The sequence below is a fragment of the Poecilia reticulata genome, chromosome 16, assembly GCF_904066995.2.
Source record: "Poecilia reticulata chromosome 16, P_reticulata-male-v2, whole genome shotgun sequence".
Classification (NCBI taxonomy): Eukaryota; Metazoa; Chordata; class Actinopteri; order Cyprinodontiformes; family Poeciliidae; genus Poecilia; species Poecilia reticulata.
Genome location: NC_088845.1, coordinates 30,994,812 through 31,009,069, shown reverse-complemented (window position 1 = coordinate 31,009,069; position 14,258 = coordinate 30,994,812). Strand labels below are relative to the sequence as shown.

Genomic DNA, 14,258 nt, shown 5'->3' with positions numbered 1-14,258 from the left:
TTAAGCTTAGTTTATTATTCAAATTAGCTTAGACCAGTGTTTCTCAACCTTTTTTGGGCCAGCGCCCCCCCAGCCTTTATCCAGGTCCCTCACAGACCACCACCAAAGAATTTACAGGCTACTTTGCACTGACGATTATTTTATTATTAATATTACTATCACTATTGTAGATGTTTTGATTTTTATGCTTGTTTCTGTATTTATCATCAAAAATAATTTCCCAGAGAACAAAAAAGTCACGGGAATAGAAATTATTTTCACAGGCGTCTGAAAAATGCAACGAACATTCAAGTTAAAATTTATAGGCCAACAGCAGCCAATCAGAGTGGAGAAAATATTCTTATTCTTTGCCATTTTCTAGTTGTTAAATATTTCACAAAATGACCAGATAAAAGATGTTCAACATGCCAGTTTAAACTTTGAACTGTTTGCAAAACGACTGAGCTGCAACATTAAAACATGGATAGAACTGTAACTACATTAATCATAGCTCTTCTTCTCTTCAGTGTTTGTCAGTTTCTGGTGGTGCAGCTCTGTGCTGCCTTCAGGAGAATGGGACATCAGAGTATCATCCATAAAACTTCACCCACATGGCATTTATTGTTCAAACCAGAGCTTTCAGTGGAAAAACTAAAGTTCCTTTTAATGCCATACAAATATGAGACAGAAACATGGATTATATCTTTATATAGACCTGTCTATTGATTATAGATTAATAGTTTTACTGGACAGAAATTACAAAGAACAAATCTGGTTCTTAATCAAATCCTAATGAGTCAAAGTGTCATGGAGTCATCAGCCTCATGACATTAACACTGACATGAAAAATAATATTGAAGAAATAAATATATCAAATCTAATTAAAAACATAAATAAGTGATCAGTTCTTTACTGTTATGGTCTGTAAGATATATTTATTCTCAGTACTAGATGTGGTCTCAACAAACCCATGACATTTCAACAATATTATTTTACCTTTTATCTGGAAATAGTGTCTGTTTATTCTTGCCATACAGTCTCTGTATTAATTATTGATCGAAAGGTCTTGCCATACCAGTTTATTCCTCTGTATTTACTTTAGTTTCTTAGTTTATTCTTGCATTTTGTTCTTCATTCATTTCCATTTAGTTTTATTTGATTAGTTTTATCCTTTCTTGGTTTATTGCTATGTCCACTTTAGTTAATTTCTTGTTGCTACATTTATTTTATCATTTATTGACCATCAGTAATCTTCACTCATCACCTGCTGCGCCGTCTAATCGTCATGTGTTTCACATCATGTGTTGATTTTTCCACTGTTCAGCGTCGGATTCTCTGTTTTTATGCCATAATTCACATCTAGTTCGTCGCTCCGTTTTATGTCCCGCTTCTCCTGTTTCAGAGTTTTGCGCAATGTGTGCGTCTTTTTTTAAGCCCCTTAGGTGCAGGGCGGTCGGGAAGCGTATCGATGGGGAAAAGGCAGACTGACATAAACCTTTTAAAACAACGGAAACAATTTCTGCATTCTGATTATTGAAATTTAAAAGTGCTGTGTTGTTCAATCACCCCGTTTCATACCGGACCACTTACAGCTCCGTGTTAACGCTATAAAATGAACGCTCTCTATCGTGGTATCACCCATGGAGGGATTTCTTTATTTCTTTATTTAAATTGGTTCATTTTTCAGAGGGATACAAAGTGAGGGTATCATGATTTTAGCTACCAGTAGCAGGAGAACAGAGCTGCACCAAGAAGCTAACAGAAGCTACAAACACTGAATAGAAGAAGAGCTGCCATCGATACAGTTGCAGCTAAACATGATTTAATGTTTCACAATACAGTTTTACCAAGTTGTTCAAAGTCTAAACTGGTATTGTTGTGCATTTAAGGTGTAAAGTTTACCTTTGACCAAACGCCCCCCAAAGGCATCCCAGCGCCTCCTGCCATCCTCTGAACGCCCCCTGGGGGGCGGTACCGCCCACGTTGAGAACCGCTAGCTTAGAAGAAAATTCTACTTTAGGAAACCCAGAAGAGCATCAAGTCATTGACTTGAAGCGTTCACTCCTCCTGAAGTGAATGCTTCAACAATCCCGTGGACAGTCCTGTGCAATGTGTTGTTGACTTTCCAAAGAAGAAACCTCCAGCAGAACCAGAACCTGACTCAGTATGAGCCACCGAATGGGGATTGGAGAAGACAGAGCAGATACACAAAAAACCAGAAGCACTGATCCTGGCATCTTTTCTATGTTATAGAGAAGTCGGAATGTATCATTAGTAGGAACTCCTTTAGTGGTGTCACCTTTAGGAATGATGTCTCCTTTGTGAGAGAAACACATCTTGACAGATGAGTTCTGAGACGGTTTAAAGGCAACACATAGAGGAAAAGCTCAGCCAATGGAGACAGCACTAGACAGGGGCAAATATGTCATCTGTAGAAGGACACACTAGCTGTGACACCATCCTCAACGTGTCACAGCTTAACAGAAAGCCAGTTCTGATGGCTTTCTGAAAACATAAGAGAACAGAGAACATAATGTTAAAAGTTGAAAAAAAAAGCCATATAATGCTAATTGATTTGTATAAGTTCTTCAATTTGATAAAGGTGTACTAAAACACAAAAATGGGCAATTTTTATCACACCAGACACCAAAAGGCAATTTTCTCTCCAGAAATGTTTTTTGGGCTGGTAAAACGAACAAAATAAAAACAATAACAGTCAAAACAAAAATCTGATGTTTCATTCTTTTGTATTATTGGATTAGACGTGTTCACATCTCACAAAGTACCATGGAGTGTCTTCATGGAGAGTTTGATGTGGAGCCAGGAAATGGAGGCGATCGCTGTGACTACCTGAGGGAGCGAGGTATTGAGACCTTCCTGGTGACTGTACCTAAAGATCCCCTGGGAAGAAATGGAATCAGCCCTGTGGTTAGTTAAACATCCAGACACTCACAGCAAGTATGTTAATGTCCAAACATTTTCACTGTTCTCATCACCAGTATGTACAAGAAGACAGGAAGGAAGAGGGATGTAATTTTGAAAATGTTTAAACATTTTTCTTTTAAAAGGCGTGAAATAAGGTTTTGGAACTATATACATACATATATTTAGTTGGTAAGTTTTCACTCATAATCACAGAAGACCCACTTATTGCTTTTTTCTCAGAAGCTGTCAGTAACCTCTTCTAATGGAAATTCCCCACTATTAATCAACACAACAGAGTGTAATGGCAGCATGGAGGCAGCCTGCAACACACCTGAAGAACCAGAAGAGTTGGACACAAGGGTAAGCAGTCAGGTCAAATATTTGATATTTTGATAAATTTTGTGATATTTTTTTCCTATTATGTATGTGAGAATCTGCTCTGAACTATTACCACATGCTGTTTTTATTTTTTCTTTAATTATGTAAAGTACCTTGAAATGCCTTGCTGCTGAAATGTGCTATACAAATAAAATTTGATTGATTGATTGATACCAGATGAATATGGTGTGGTAGTATCGGCAAATAAAGTAAATCTTAACATCTTAAATTAATTTCATATATCATTAATGTAAAGTAAAAAAAAGTTTAGGACCTACTACCGACTCCACAGGTAACTTCTAGTAAATCAGAATGTATGATACTTATTTGTACATATTGATACCTTTGATGCAGGCAACTCTTTATCCAAGACTACAAGGCCTCATACACCAACCATATTTCTCTAATTTATGTAAAAGTAATTCATTGTCTATAGTGTCAAATACATTTCAAGTCTATATAACACTCCCATAGTATATCCTTTTTTATCATTACATTTTCTATATCTTCTGCTCGTTGCTTTTCGGCCATTGAAGTTGATCTTTTGGCTCTAAATCCATATTGACAATCATCCAAAAGTGTCCTCTGGGCTTCTGGTCGCTGCATCCAAGTATTGAGTACGCTACAGTTTCTGAAAAAATAAGCTAAAGAGTGACTAACCTAATTCCTTTTCTGGGTTAAAAGTGAGGCTGTATAATATTGATCTAAATAGTGCGTACTCCACAATTTCTGATATTACTAATAGACTAAAATAATCCTTTTTTGGGTTAAATAGGAAGTACTCCACAGTTTCTAACAGGTAAACTCAATAAAATAAAAAATGAGGAAAGGACACATTAGGGCAAATGGCAACATTCAGACAAAATGAAGGACAAAACAAAGACATGAGTGAAGACGGTGACATCACAGGGCCATGAAACTACGTTTCTCAGGCTCACGGCAGAAGTCCAATAAAGGTGTTGTTAGCAAGGAATGGCCTTGGGAGCGCTCAGCTCCACAGCTGCATGGATACAGGAAAGGGTGAGGTGGCGTTGCATTTACATATCTTCAAGGAGATTAGAAAAATGTAGCCCTTCCAAGGCCACACGGGGAAAGCCAATTCAGAAACAGAATGTCTTAGGTCGGGAAGATTATAAATTTCAATCTTCCCTAAAGTCTCTCCAATACATCCCAGTTCCCAATTATCCAAATTAGTTTGGTCGTTCCACTGAGCCAAAACTAGCAACTTCTCCAAGATCAATTCCATCCCATTAGTGAGTTTTGAGTCTTCAGCTGGGCTGCGAGTCTCAGCAATACTCACATCCAACTTGCGTCTCTGTCCACACCAACAGTCTGAGTGTTTGCTAGTTCGGCCAAGTCCATCAAAATTTGTCGATAATCCAGGAATCCACAAGCTCCAAACAGCAGAAATCCTGTTATCGTGAATAAATCCAGGGTGAATCCCGCGGGTTTGTCCCTGCAGGACAAGAGGGCTCTCCTGTGCCCAGTCTTCTAGTTGAGAAAATTTGATAAATTGCATTGAGAGACTGGTTGACCAGACCCATAATCTGTAGATTTGGAGGATGTGAAAAGAAAGGCTCCAAAAATAGAGAAAAAGACAGGCAAGGGCAGGGAGGGAGCAGAGGAAAAAATCACCTGCCTTCATCAAAAGCAAGAGAGGAAAAAACTTTATTATAGAGGTAGGTCTATAATATGAGAATACCACTTTATGTAATGAATAAACCAGCAAAGAAACAATAATAACAATAGCACACAATATTGTTTTTATTTTTCTGGGACTGCAGGTAGTGAACCCATCTTTTCCAAATCCACGAAGGAGGCTCCGACTGCGGGACCTGGCTGAACGGGTGATTGATGCCCAAGAGAATGAGCAAGAGCTCAATAAGTTGCTTAATGAGGCTCTGTTGGAGAGAGAAACAGTTCAAGCGTAAGTGTCAATTTTTTCCTTTTGAACCAGAAATGACCAGTGATACTGAAATTTTCTTGCAGTCAGAAAACTGATTCCCCAAAATTCTTTCCTGACTGCTAAATAAGCTCATCTTCTATATTCTTCTATTGTTGTATCTATACTGGTTGTAGTTTCAATAAAATGCTCTGCTAAAGGTTGTGTTGCCAGTCTCACGCAGCAAATGTTGTTATATCCCAAGGCAATCATGTGCAAGTCCATTTTCAGCATATTTGAAACTGAAATGACATGCTTTAGTTCTAAATTACCGCATTCCCCGGACTATAAACCACACCGAACTATAAACTGCAGATATCTCTGCCACTCCAGGTTTTCCACAAAATTTGAGTCATAACAGGTCAATTGAATATCACATTTATTATGGTTGAAAAAGAAAAAGTTGCCAAGTTTAGGTTTAACTGGACCGATTATGAGGGCGTATGAGTTTGAATAGAAAAATCTCCTTACTGTCTGCCACTAGCATGTGCTAAATGAAAATGAGTGCTTTCTTCTTCTTCTGCTTCTTTAGATTTCAACGGCAGCTTGCATCCATTATTTCCATTATTGCTGCACTACTGCCATCTATTGGATCCTAATATCTATACCTCAAATTCTCATAACGGTCCCATATTATTAAAAAAATTTAATATCTTCTTTTTCCCCTCAATGCTATTTAACTGATCAACAACATTCTCAAATTTCAATTCCCTATTGAAACCTAATTTTGTTTTAATGGACAATTTCTTCTTTTATTTCCAATTTTGACTACCAATGATTCACTTCCTGCTAAAGAACCCCCAGGTGGTGGAAGAAAAATCCACATATAAGCCGCACCGCACTACAAACCGCATGGTTCAAGCGTAGGAAAAAAGTAGCGTCTTATAGTCTGGAAAATACAGTCTATTGTTTTTGTAAAAGTGTAATTCCTAATTTGTACTAGAGTCCTGTCTGTGTTTGGAAGTGTGGTGAGAAGTTGAGAGATGAGCGAAGCCATAATGTGCTTTTTATTTTACACAAAACAAAGTGTTCAATGTCTCTCTCTTCATGTGGTGCTGACAGAAGGAAGATAAGAACCTTAAACACAGCAACCAGTTAAACTTAAAGCAACTTAGCCATGATTGAGAACTCGCTCCTTTAATTTTTAATATCTACATAAAGCCACTACAACACAACTAATATTAGGGAATATTACAAAAGAATGAAAAAAAGTCTAAATTATATATAAGCCTACGCTCTAAAAAGTGTGTTTGGGCTGCAGTTCACATGGACATTACATTAATCTCACTTACGGTAATTCTTTTGGTTTAGTGATGACAACTTACTTTGTTGTGTTGAATTAACTTAAAAGGTTACATTTTTTTTACTTAAAGGAACTTTTTACTTTCACTTTACTTGAAACAATTAAATGCAAAGCCACGTTTGTATCCGACGTCTGACATCATGACACGAGCTTCACCAGGAACAGATCCTGTACCACCCCTCATGCTGTGGCGCTGTCACAGGTTCGACTCCCGGCCTGATGACCTTTGCCACTGTCATGATCCGTGTTTCTGTGTTTATTTTTTGAGTTTTCTGTGATCCTGTGAGTTCTGTCTCTGCGTCTTCCCGTTGATTGTCTCCCAGGTGTGTCTCGTTCCCTTGATTACCCCATGTGTATTTAGTCTCACCTGTTGTCTGTTCTTCATCGGGTCCTTGTCTAATGTTGTTTGTATCTGGTCAGTCGGCTTGGTAGAGTCGACTAGCTCGCGTTACGTTGTACTGTTGCTACCGGTGCTGAGCTCTAGCCTCCCGCTCTGCTGTGCTGCCAGCCTTCTGATTCGTGTAAGAGCAGAATTCTTCATTAAAGCATCACCATTTTCATCTTACCTGGGTCTCAGTGTTTCTTCTCACCACCAACCACCCCACCTCCCTGACAGCCACATGTCTTCCCCCTCTTTCATTACCCACTTTCCTGTCTAACTACTCTCAAATAGAGGCAGCCTGAGCCAAAAAATCCTTTATTAGTTTACTTTTTATTTGAAGTAAGCTATATGATTTTATTAAGACTGACTTAAATTTGTTAATTTAACTTAATGAATTAAGTTGGACTGCGACAGTCTGGTGACCTGTCCAGGGTGACCCCGCCTCTCGCCCGGAACGTTAGCTGAAGAGGCACCAGCAACCCTCCTGACCCACTGAGGGACAAGGGTGTAAAGAAGATGGATGGATGGATGAATTAAGTTGAATAAACATAATTGAATTACTTGTTACCAATTGAAGCAATTCAATTAAGTTGTTTGAAATATTTTCTTTTTTCAGTTTATGAAATCCATGACAAATAAAGTTTATTAGTCAGTTATTTATGTATCTATTATTATGTATTTCGTATGTTTTTATCTTTTTTAATCTTTCTCTTTTTTTTCAAAATCTCTTTCTCTTTCTTACTGTTTATTCAGTGTCACATGCTGTTTTTATTTTTTCTTTAATTATGTAAAGCACCTTAAAATTCCTTGCTGCTGAAATGTGCTATACAAATAAAATTTGATTGATTGATTTTTTGCCCCATAAGAAAAATAAATCTAGATTTAGAAATAATTCTGGCATGGCCCAAATATTTCCTGGTATTCATTTATAGGCATTTATGCTTGCCAGGTAATTGACTGGCTTACAAAAAGGCATGCCAGTCATATTGTGTTTTCTGAGATAAACCTACTCATAGTATGCAACCAAATTAAATTTTTGTTGAATTAAGCTTAATTTAAAATAGTTAATTTCTGCATAGTGCCAATTCAGAACAAATGTAATCTCGACATTTTACACCAAAACATAAAACATGACGTAGATCATGTTTTATGTCTTGTGACTAACACACAAGACATAAAACCTGATTCAGTTTTGGGATTGAGACAATGGACACCTATATAACAAAACATGGAAGCATATTAGAGAACAGATGTGCAATTTTTTAGAATAGTTAAAAAAATGTCAGAGAATGCCAAAAATGTAAAGGCTCTTATTATAACGACTGAACTTTAATGTCTTGACAGTCTGAAGGGAAAACACACCAACAGGCTTTCTTTGAGGTTTGTGGATCCAGACCTAGAGGTTCGTTATTCTATTGAGAAGGAGAAGCAGAGTGGTGCTGCCTTCTGTTGCTCCTGTGTTGTTCTTCTCTTTACTACAGTAATGGAGGCACTCATAGACCCCAGGTCAGTTTTACACCAAAATCATTTCCCATAACACTTCATAACACAGATAAAAAAATAATTGTGAAAAAATGTCATTAATGTTTTTTGACAAACTGCTCTTGGTGCCAAATGTTATCTGGTATGTTTTTGTTTTTAAACAGGCTCATTATAAACTACATCACCTTTGCAGTAGGAGAGATTTTGCTGTTTATCCTGACAATCTGCTCTCTTGCGGCTATCTTTCCAGGAGTGAGTTACAAAGCTATTTCCATCATACACTAACATAACTTATTAAACTATTGTTATCTATCTATAAAAGAGTAGCTTTGGATACCACATAACTGTTGGGGTGTTTGGGTTTTATGTAATACTTTTGACTTTGTCTGGTCATGTCATGTTATTTCCTGACATTTACCAGGCAGGTCAATATGAGGATATTGACAGATGCTTTCACAAACTCAGTTTAGGTCAACAAGCTACACAAAGTAAGCCAGTCAATCTCATGAGAACAGAAAATATAGACTTAGTCTAAATAGTGCTTGAGGCTTTTTAGTACCGTCAATACTGCATTAAATATTGTAATTTTACATGCCTGCAGTGCCACAAGAGTTAAGAGGTATTTGTAACTGATTGTGAATGTCAGTCTAGCCTTAGTTTTCTTTAACTAAACAATTTTTTACAAACCTCTACAGATTTTTAGAAACATTTTAAAAAAAATTCTACTAAAAGACATATATATATATATATATATATATATATATATATATATATATATATATATATATATATATATATATATATATATATATTGATGTCACACCACCTGTCAACCAGTCCAGTGGGTTTGTCAGCAACTGACCAATCAGTGGACACAATTTATCCCGAGTTACACGCCCTTTACCTAGAGGAAATTTACTTCTGATAAAATGTGGGCTTTTATCAGGCTTATTATTAAGAATGCGCACCAGTCATGAATTTAATGAAAAATAATCCCCCAAAAAAAGGTTAAACATTGTCAGTGAGGAACATGCACTTGACATGCTTTACCCAGAGCATTTGCAATGATCTTGCCTTGGCACATCTTGTTAGTTTCAGCAACAAGATGTGCTGAAGCTAACACTGTAGTTTTGGGAACTCTGGTCCCAAAACTACAGTGTTCATCCCAAATGAACTGCCTTACAATCATTGACTGTTTTATGAAAGATCACTGCAGAAGGAAAAATGTCACAACAGTGTCTGCAAAATACAGAATTTCTCATTTATTTTACCGGAATTACAGAAGTAGCAGAAAGTCTCATTCCAAAAATAGGAAAATTGTTTGATTTTTGTAAAGAACAAATCACAAATGCTGTGGTGATTCCACACAGTGTTACATGAGAGTCACATTCTGTTGACTTTCTAACATGAAAAAGGTTGGGCTGACCACCTGCAGATTGAAAGACAATGGACATTTGCAGCATTACCATTTGGCTGTAGGGTATGGAAGCAAGATGAGGTGTGTGAAGACAACAAAATAAATACAATCTCTAATTCTCAGTTCTAAATAAAAAGAACTAAGTAAAAATAAAGCAGTAATGGAATATTTTGCTCAACTTCTTGTCTATCTAGGCTTTAGGAAGCAAAACTAATCATTAAAGCTAGATTGTGTAAAACTAATAAAAGAAACCAGTTGTGTACCGTTTTTTGTGCTATGAAAAAGATAAGTTGCAAATGATTGTCTTAATTTACTAAATATATTCTTTAATTTAAGGTCTTTCCCAAAAAGTTGGTGTCTTTCTCAATCTGGATTGACCACACCCGTTGGGCTCGAAATACGTGGGCCATTGCAGCTATTTTCATCTTAACCATGGCAGACCTTTTAGATATGGTAAGTGGCTTTGACTTATTTCTACAGACACGAGGGTTTTGTAATTTCTCTAAATTCATGTTTACAGAGAAAACTCCGGAGCAGCCATTAATTAGAAAACCTTGTTAAAATCCTAATCTGAATGGAACATTTCTGAAAGAGAAAATATTTAGAAATAACAATTGATTTCCCTTTATGTCTCTGATATTTAGCTCAGTTGTACACCTGGAGTCCCAGCTTCAGGCAGCACCACAGTGGCTCCGTTTTCTTCCTCATCTTCACAGTCCAGCCTTGGAGGATGCCTGAATAATCCTAAATATTACAGCTTTATAGCAGTGCTTGCACTAATAGCCACTACTATGCTAGTTCAGGTCAGTCACATGGTCAAGCTAACCCTGATGCTACTTATAACAGCAACAACTGGCATCGTTAACATCTACAGTTGGAAAGACATCTTTGACCACTACGACATGGTTCGCTTCCAAGAATACAGGTAAAACTTTCTGAAAACAGAAAATGTTCTGTGAGAGTAAAGGTCAATGCAAATTTCACAAGAGTAGTCAACTATCTTTTATGTGAAGTAGTAGAAATAAGTACAAAGTCTCTGCAAAGTGTTGGGTTCTTAGGAAATACTCGTAGGTCTTATGTGTATTGTGTGTATAATTCATGCTAATCAATGAATCATAATTTGTATTGACACATGGAGCATAAAATCAGCCAACAAATTCATTCAGACTTTACTTATTTTATTCACTTTCAGCGCTGAAAGGAGATGCTTTAACCATTACATTCAAGAAGAGTTTCTAAAAAAGTCTGTGCAGCTTCTGAGGAGGAGGGCAGCTGATTATATGGACTGAAGACACTCCCTGAAATCACAGCATGTCTCTGTGGCCTGATAAGTTTCTGGTTCTGTGTAGGGTTAGGGCTAACCCTACACAGAACCAGAAACAGTTTTTCTGTTGGCGTCTAACAGAATCAAAAATGTAACTCTTTACAATGGGCCCTTTGTCTAACAACATGTAACTCTTTCTCGACCTTGGTAAAGCATCTCAACAGTATATAAATTTGTTAGATTCCACATAAGAAAAATGCATTTTGTCTGGATGGTCGACCAGAGGTAAGCTGCAGAGCTCCCAGACAGACTGCAAAACTGAATTATGTCATTTTGTTCTTCCATCACTGGGAAAGAGAAGAAAATTCTCTGAACCGGAGGAGTGCAGTCCTTAAGAAAGCATTGACATTAACTCAGCTGTTGCACATTTTACACAAGAGCTTTTACATAGAGTTTCATGTGATGTGTATGATGTCTGAAAATTTTCTGGGTTACACAAATCTTATGTTGCCCAGTTCTATGTTGGAAAAATAGGGGCATTATACAAAAGCCCCACTTTGCAGGAAATATGGAATATAAATAGCAATTCATCCTTTAACTAGGAATGGAACATTGGTTTTCACTTTGATATTTTAGAATGACACTTTTCTTTTTCCAGCTCAGAGATGGTTCCCTCCAAGTTCACCATGACAGTTATGATCTTCATTATGATGGCCAGCTTCTATTACTTCTCCAGACATGTAAGTTCACATGCATGCAAGAGGCACTGTTTGTAAGAATCAAACCACATGTTACCACCCAGGGCCTTTGTTGGAAATGTTTGGTTTTGGAACCTAGAAGGCCACGACAGGCACTAGAATTTAATAGAAGGTTTTTCAAATACCTTTATTTGAGGAAACCTTCAATAATAATTGTAGAAGAAAGTCATTTGGATAGTATTCTGTTTTTAATTTAATTAAAAAATATATTACATTTAAAACATGTAAGAAAAATAGAAATGAAAACAATTTTGCCTCCCCTCCCTCTCCACCCGTTTTACAGCCTTGCCCGTCTCATGGTCCCACCAGACATTTACATAGGATGGACCCAACTCTGACCATCTGTGACTTACATCTCTGTGTTTATATACAGACAAACCTACAGCATCAAGATCTGATCAAATCCATGAAGGCTCCAGATCACATAACAGTCACCTGGGTTTATGTATGCACCAGCTCCTGGTCGGGTTGGGATCACGAACTGCTCTGACACCTCAGAAAAGCTTTGGCTCTGATCCAGTCCGGGTCTGGACCAAATCTGCCTAAAAATGAAATAATAATTTTGTATTTGCGCCTCATGAGGCCCAAATGCAGTATTTATAGAACTATAGACATCAAGCCCATGTCCGCATACGGCTCCAGACCAAATGCTCACTTTGCCCAGAGCAGATCATTTTTTGCTGTCAGGTCGAAAAATAATTTCCCCAATAGTTTTCTTTCCTCTTTGCTCGTCCAAAAGTCAGCCATGCAAAGAAGGCAAGACAAGCAAAGTATTTTGAACGACTCATACATCAGACCCATGGAGTCATTTTCGGAAACCACAGAGAAATTGATTTTTGGTAAAAATTGATTCTGTTTACTTATTTTGTCTTCAATATCAATGGCTACTTATGGTTTTCAGGTCTCTGTTGGCTGTTGAAATTTGTTTTTGTTTATTAAACAAGTACATTAACTTTTAATTGTGGTGTTTTTTATTTTGGGTCTTTTTTTCAAAAATATTGTTAGCAGTTCCGCTGAGACATTTTTTGCCGACACAGTTTGTTGGAATATGCAGCAAATGTAATCTGAGCCTTTTGGCTTTAGCCCCAGAGCATCCAGATGTTTGACCAGTCGTGATTTTTCTCATATCTATACATCTTCAGTGTAGTTGTATTGTGGATCTTTTGCACTTGCAACAAGCAGGTGAGCAATTACTTAACAGTGTGTATCTGAACTATGTTTTTATCACGTATGTCAGGCTGTGTATTAATATTTGTACCACATGCCTGAGAAGTTACTGCTTTACAAAGAGACTTCAGAAATGGCACATATTTATTGTTTTGGACCAAGCTTGATGCATTGATCTGTAATTTAACCATTAAGCATATGATGATGTAATGATGAGAAAACCTTCATGCGAGCATGTTTTAATACCGTTGATCACTGTATTCAGCTGTTCATGAGGTCAGCTGCAGGCATTTGTCCAACTTTTATATTTTTACAGACTTCAGTTTTGAAAAGGGAATAAAGTCTGTTCCGTCCTCTAAATCAGTGGTCCCCAAACCCCGGTCCGTGGACCAATTGGTACCGGGCCGTGCAAGAAATAGTTAAATATTTCCGTTTTATGTATTATTTGAGTCTGGAGGATCTTTTATTTTGAAAATCCTTTAACCGGATTCCCTCGGTTACTTGCGCGTCAACATTGAGCCACAAGCAGCAAAATGAGTAAAAAACAGATCAGATGTCTTTGGAAAGTTTCTTTGCGAAGGGAAAAAGGCCCAGAGAAGAGACAGGAGAATGGATTTATCCCGGACTGGGAGGTGAGTCCCACATTACAAGCCGCTCTGCGTAACATGCGGCGACCGGCTGATAATTACCAAGCAGGCTGTGGATATAAACAACACTTCAGGTGTTATTGTCTCCCATCACTCCTAGATGGGACCGTCTCGTTGCAGAGAAACAAGCTCAGGACTCCCATTAGTCATTATCGTGAGTTAAAATTTTCACGAAAGTAAAATGTTCATTTTTGTGGCGCTTCTGTATCTTATTTTGAAGGGATATATAAACGTTACCATAGCGACCAGAGTCAGAGCGTTTGGGCAGTGGTCGAGAGGAGATGAGTAGAGCTTGTGAGTCTTAAGTCTGGTTTAGACGGAAAGATTTAAGAATTGTCGGCCGATTCTCCAAACCTCTGTGACCACAGAGCTGATAAAAGTCCAACAGGTTCGATCGGTTCGTGTGTCCAAGGCAGGAGCAACACGAACCGATTCCAGTCACAAACATCCCAATTCCAGAGGATAATCTAGTAAAAAACCCAACATAGCGGGAATTTAGAATAACCAAACACGGATGACGATATAGAAGCAATAGTGACAGTTTGTGGAGTCATTTTAAGAGATAAAAGACGTAACAAAAAGAAAAGGCGGTGGATAAAAGACGGTAGCAGCCG

At 37.6% G+C, this 14,258-nt stretch overlaps 1 protein-coding gene across 7 annotated transcripts in view; it reads left to right on the top strand.

Moving 5' to 3' along the window:
• Positions 1-14,258, top strand: part of adcy3a (adenylate cyclase 3a) — a 63,392-nt gene that overhangs the window by 29,011 nt on the left and 20,123 nt on the right. For 6 of the 7 annotated variants that reach the window (XM_008432796.3, XM_008432794.3, XM_008432798.3 and 3 more), the window contains 8 exons: positions 2,742-2,907; positions 3,145-3,264; positions 5,067-5,209; positions 8,254-8,415; positions 8,556-8,643; positions 10,145-10,261; positions 10,453-10,733; positions 11,731-11,812. In XM_008432796.3, the coding sequence (XP_008431018.1) occupies positions 2,742-2,907; positions 3,145-3,264; positions 5,067-5,209; positions 8,254-8,415; positions 8,556-8,643; positions 10,145-10,261; positions 10,453-10,733; positions 11,731-11,812 (1,159 nt within the window). The remainder of the gene's footprint in view (positions 1-2,741; positions 2,908-3,144; positions 3,265-5,066; positions 5,210-8,253; positions 8,416-8,555; positions 8,644-10,144; positions 10,262-10,452; positions 10,734-11,730; positions 11,813-14,258) is intronic. The other variant, XM_008432797.3, reaches the window with a different exon arrangement.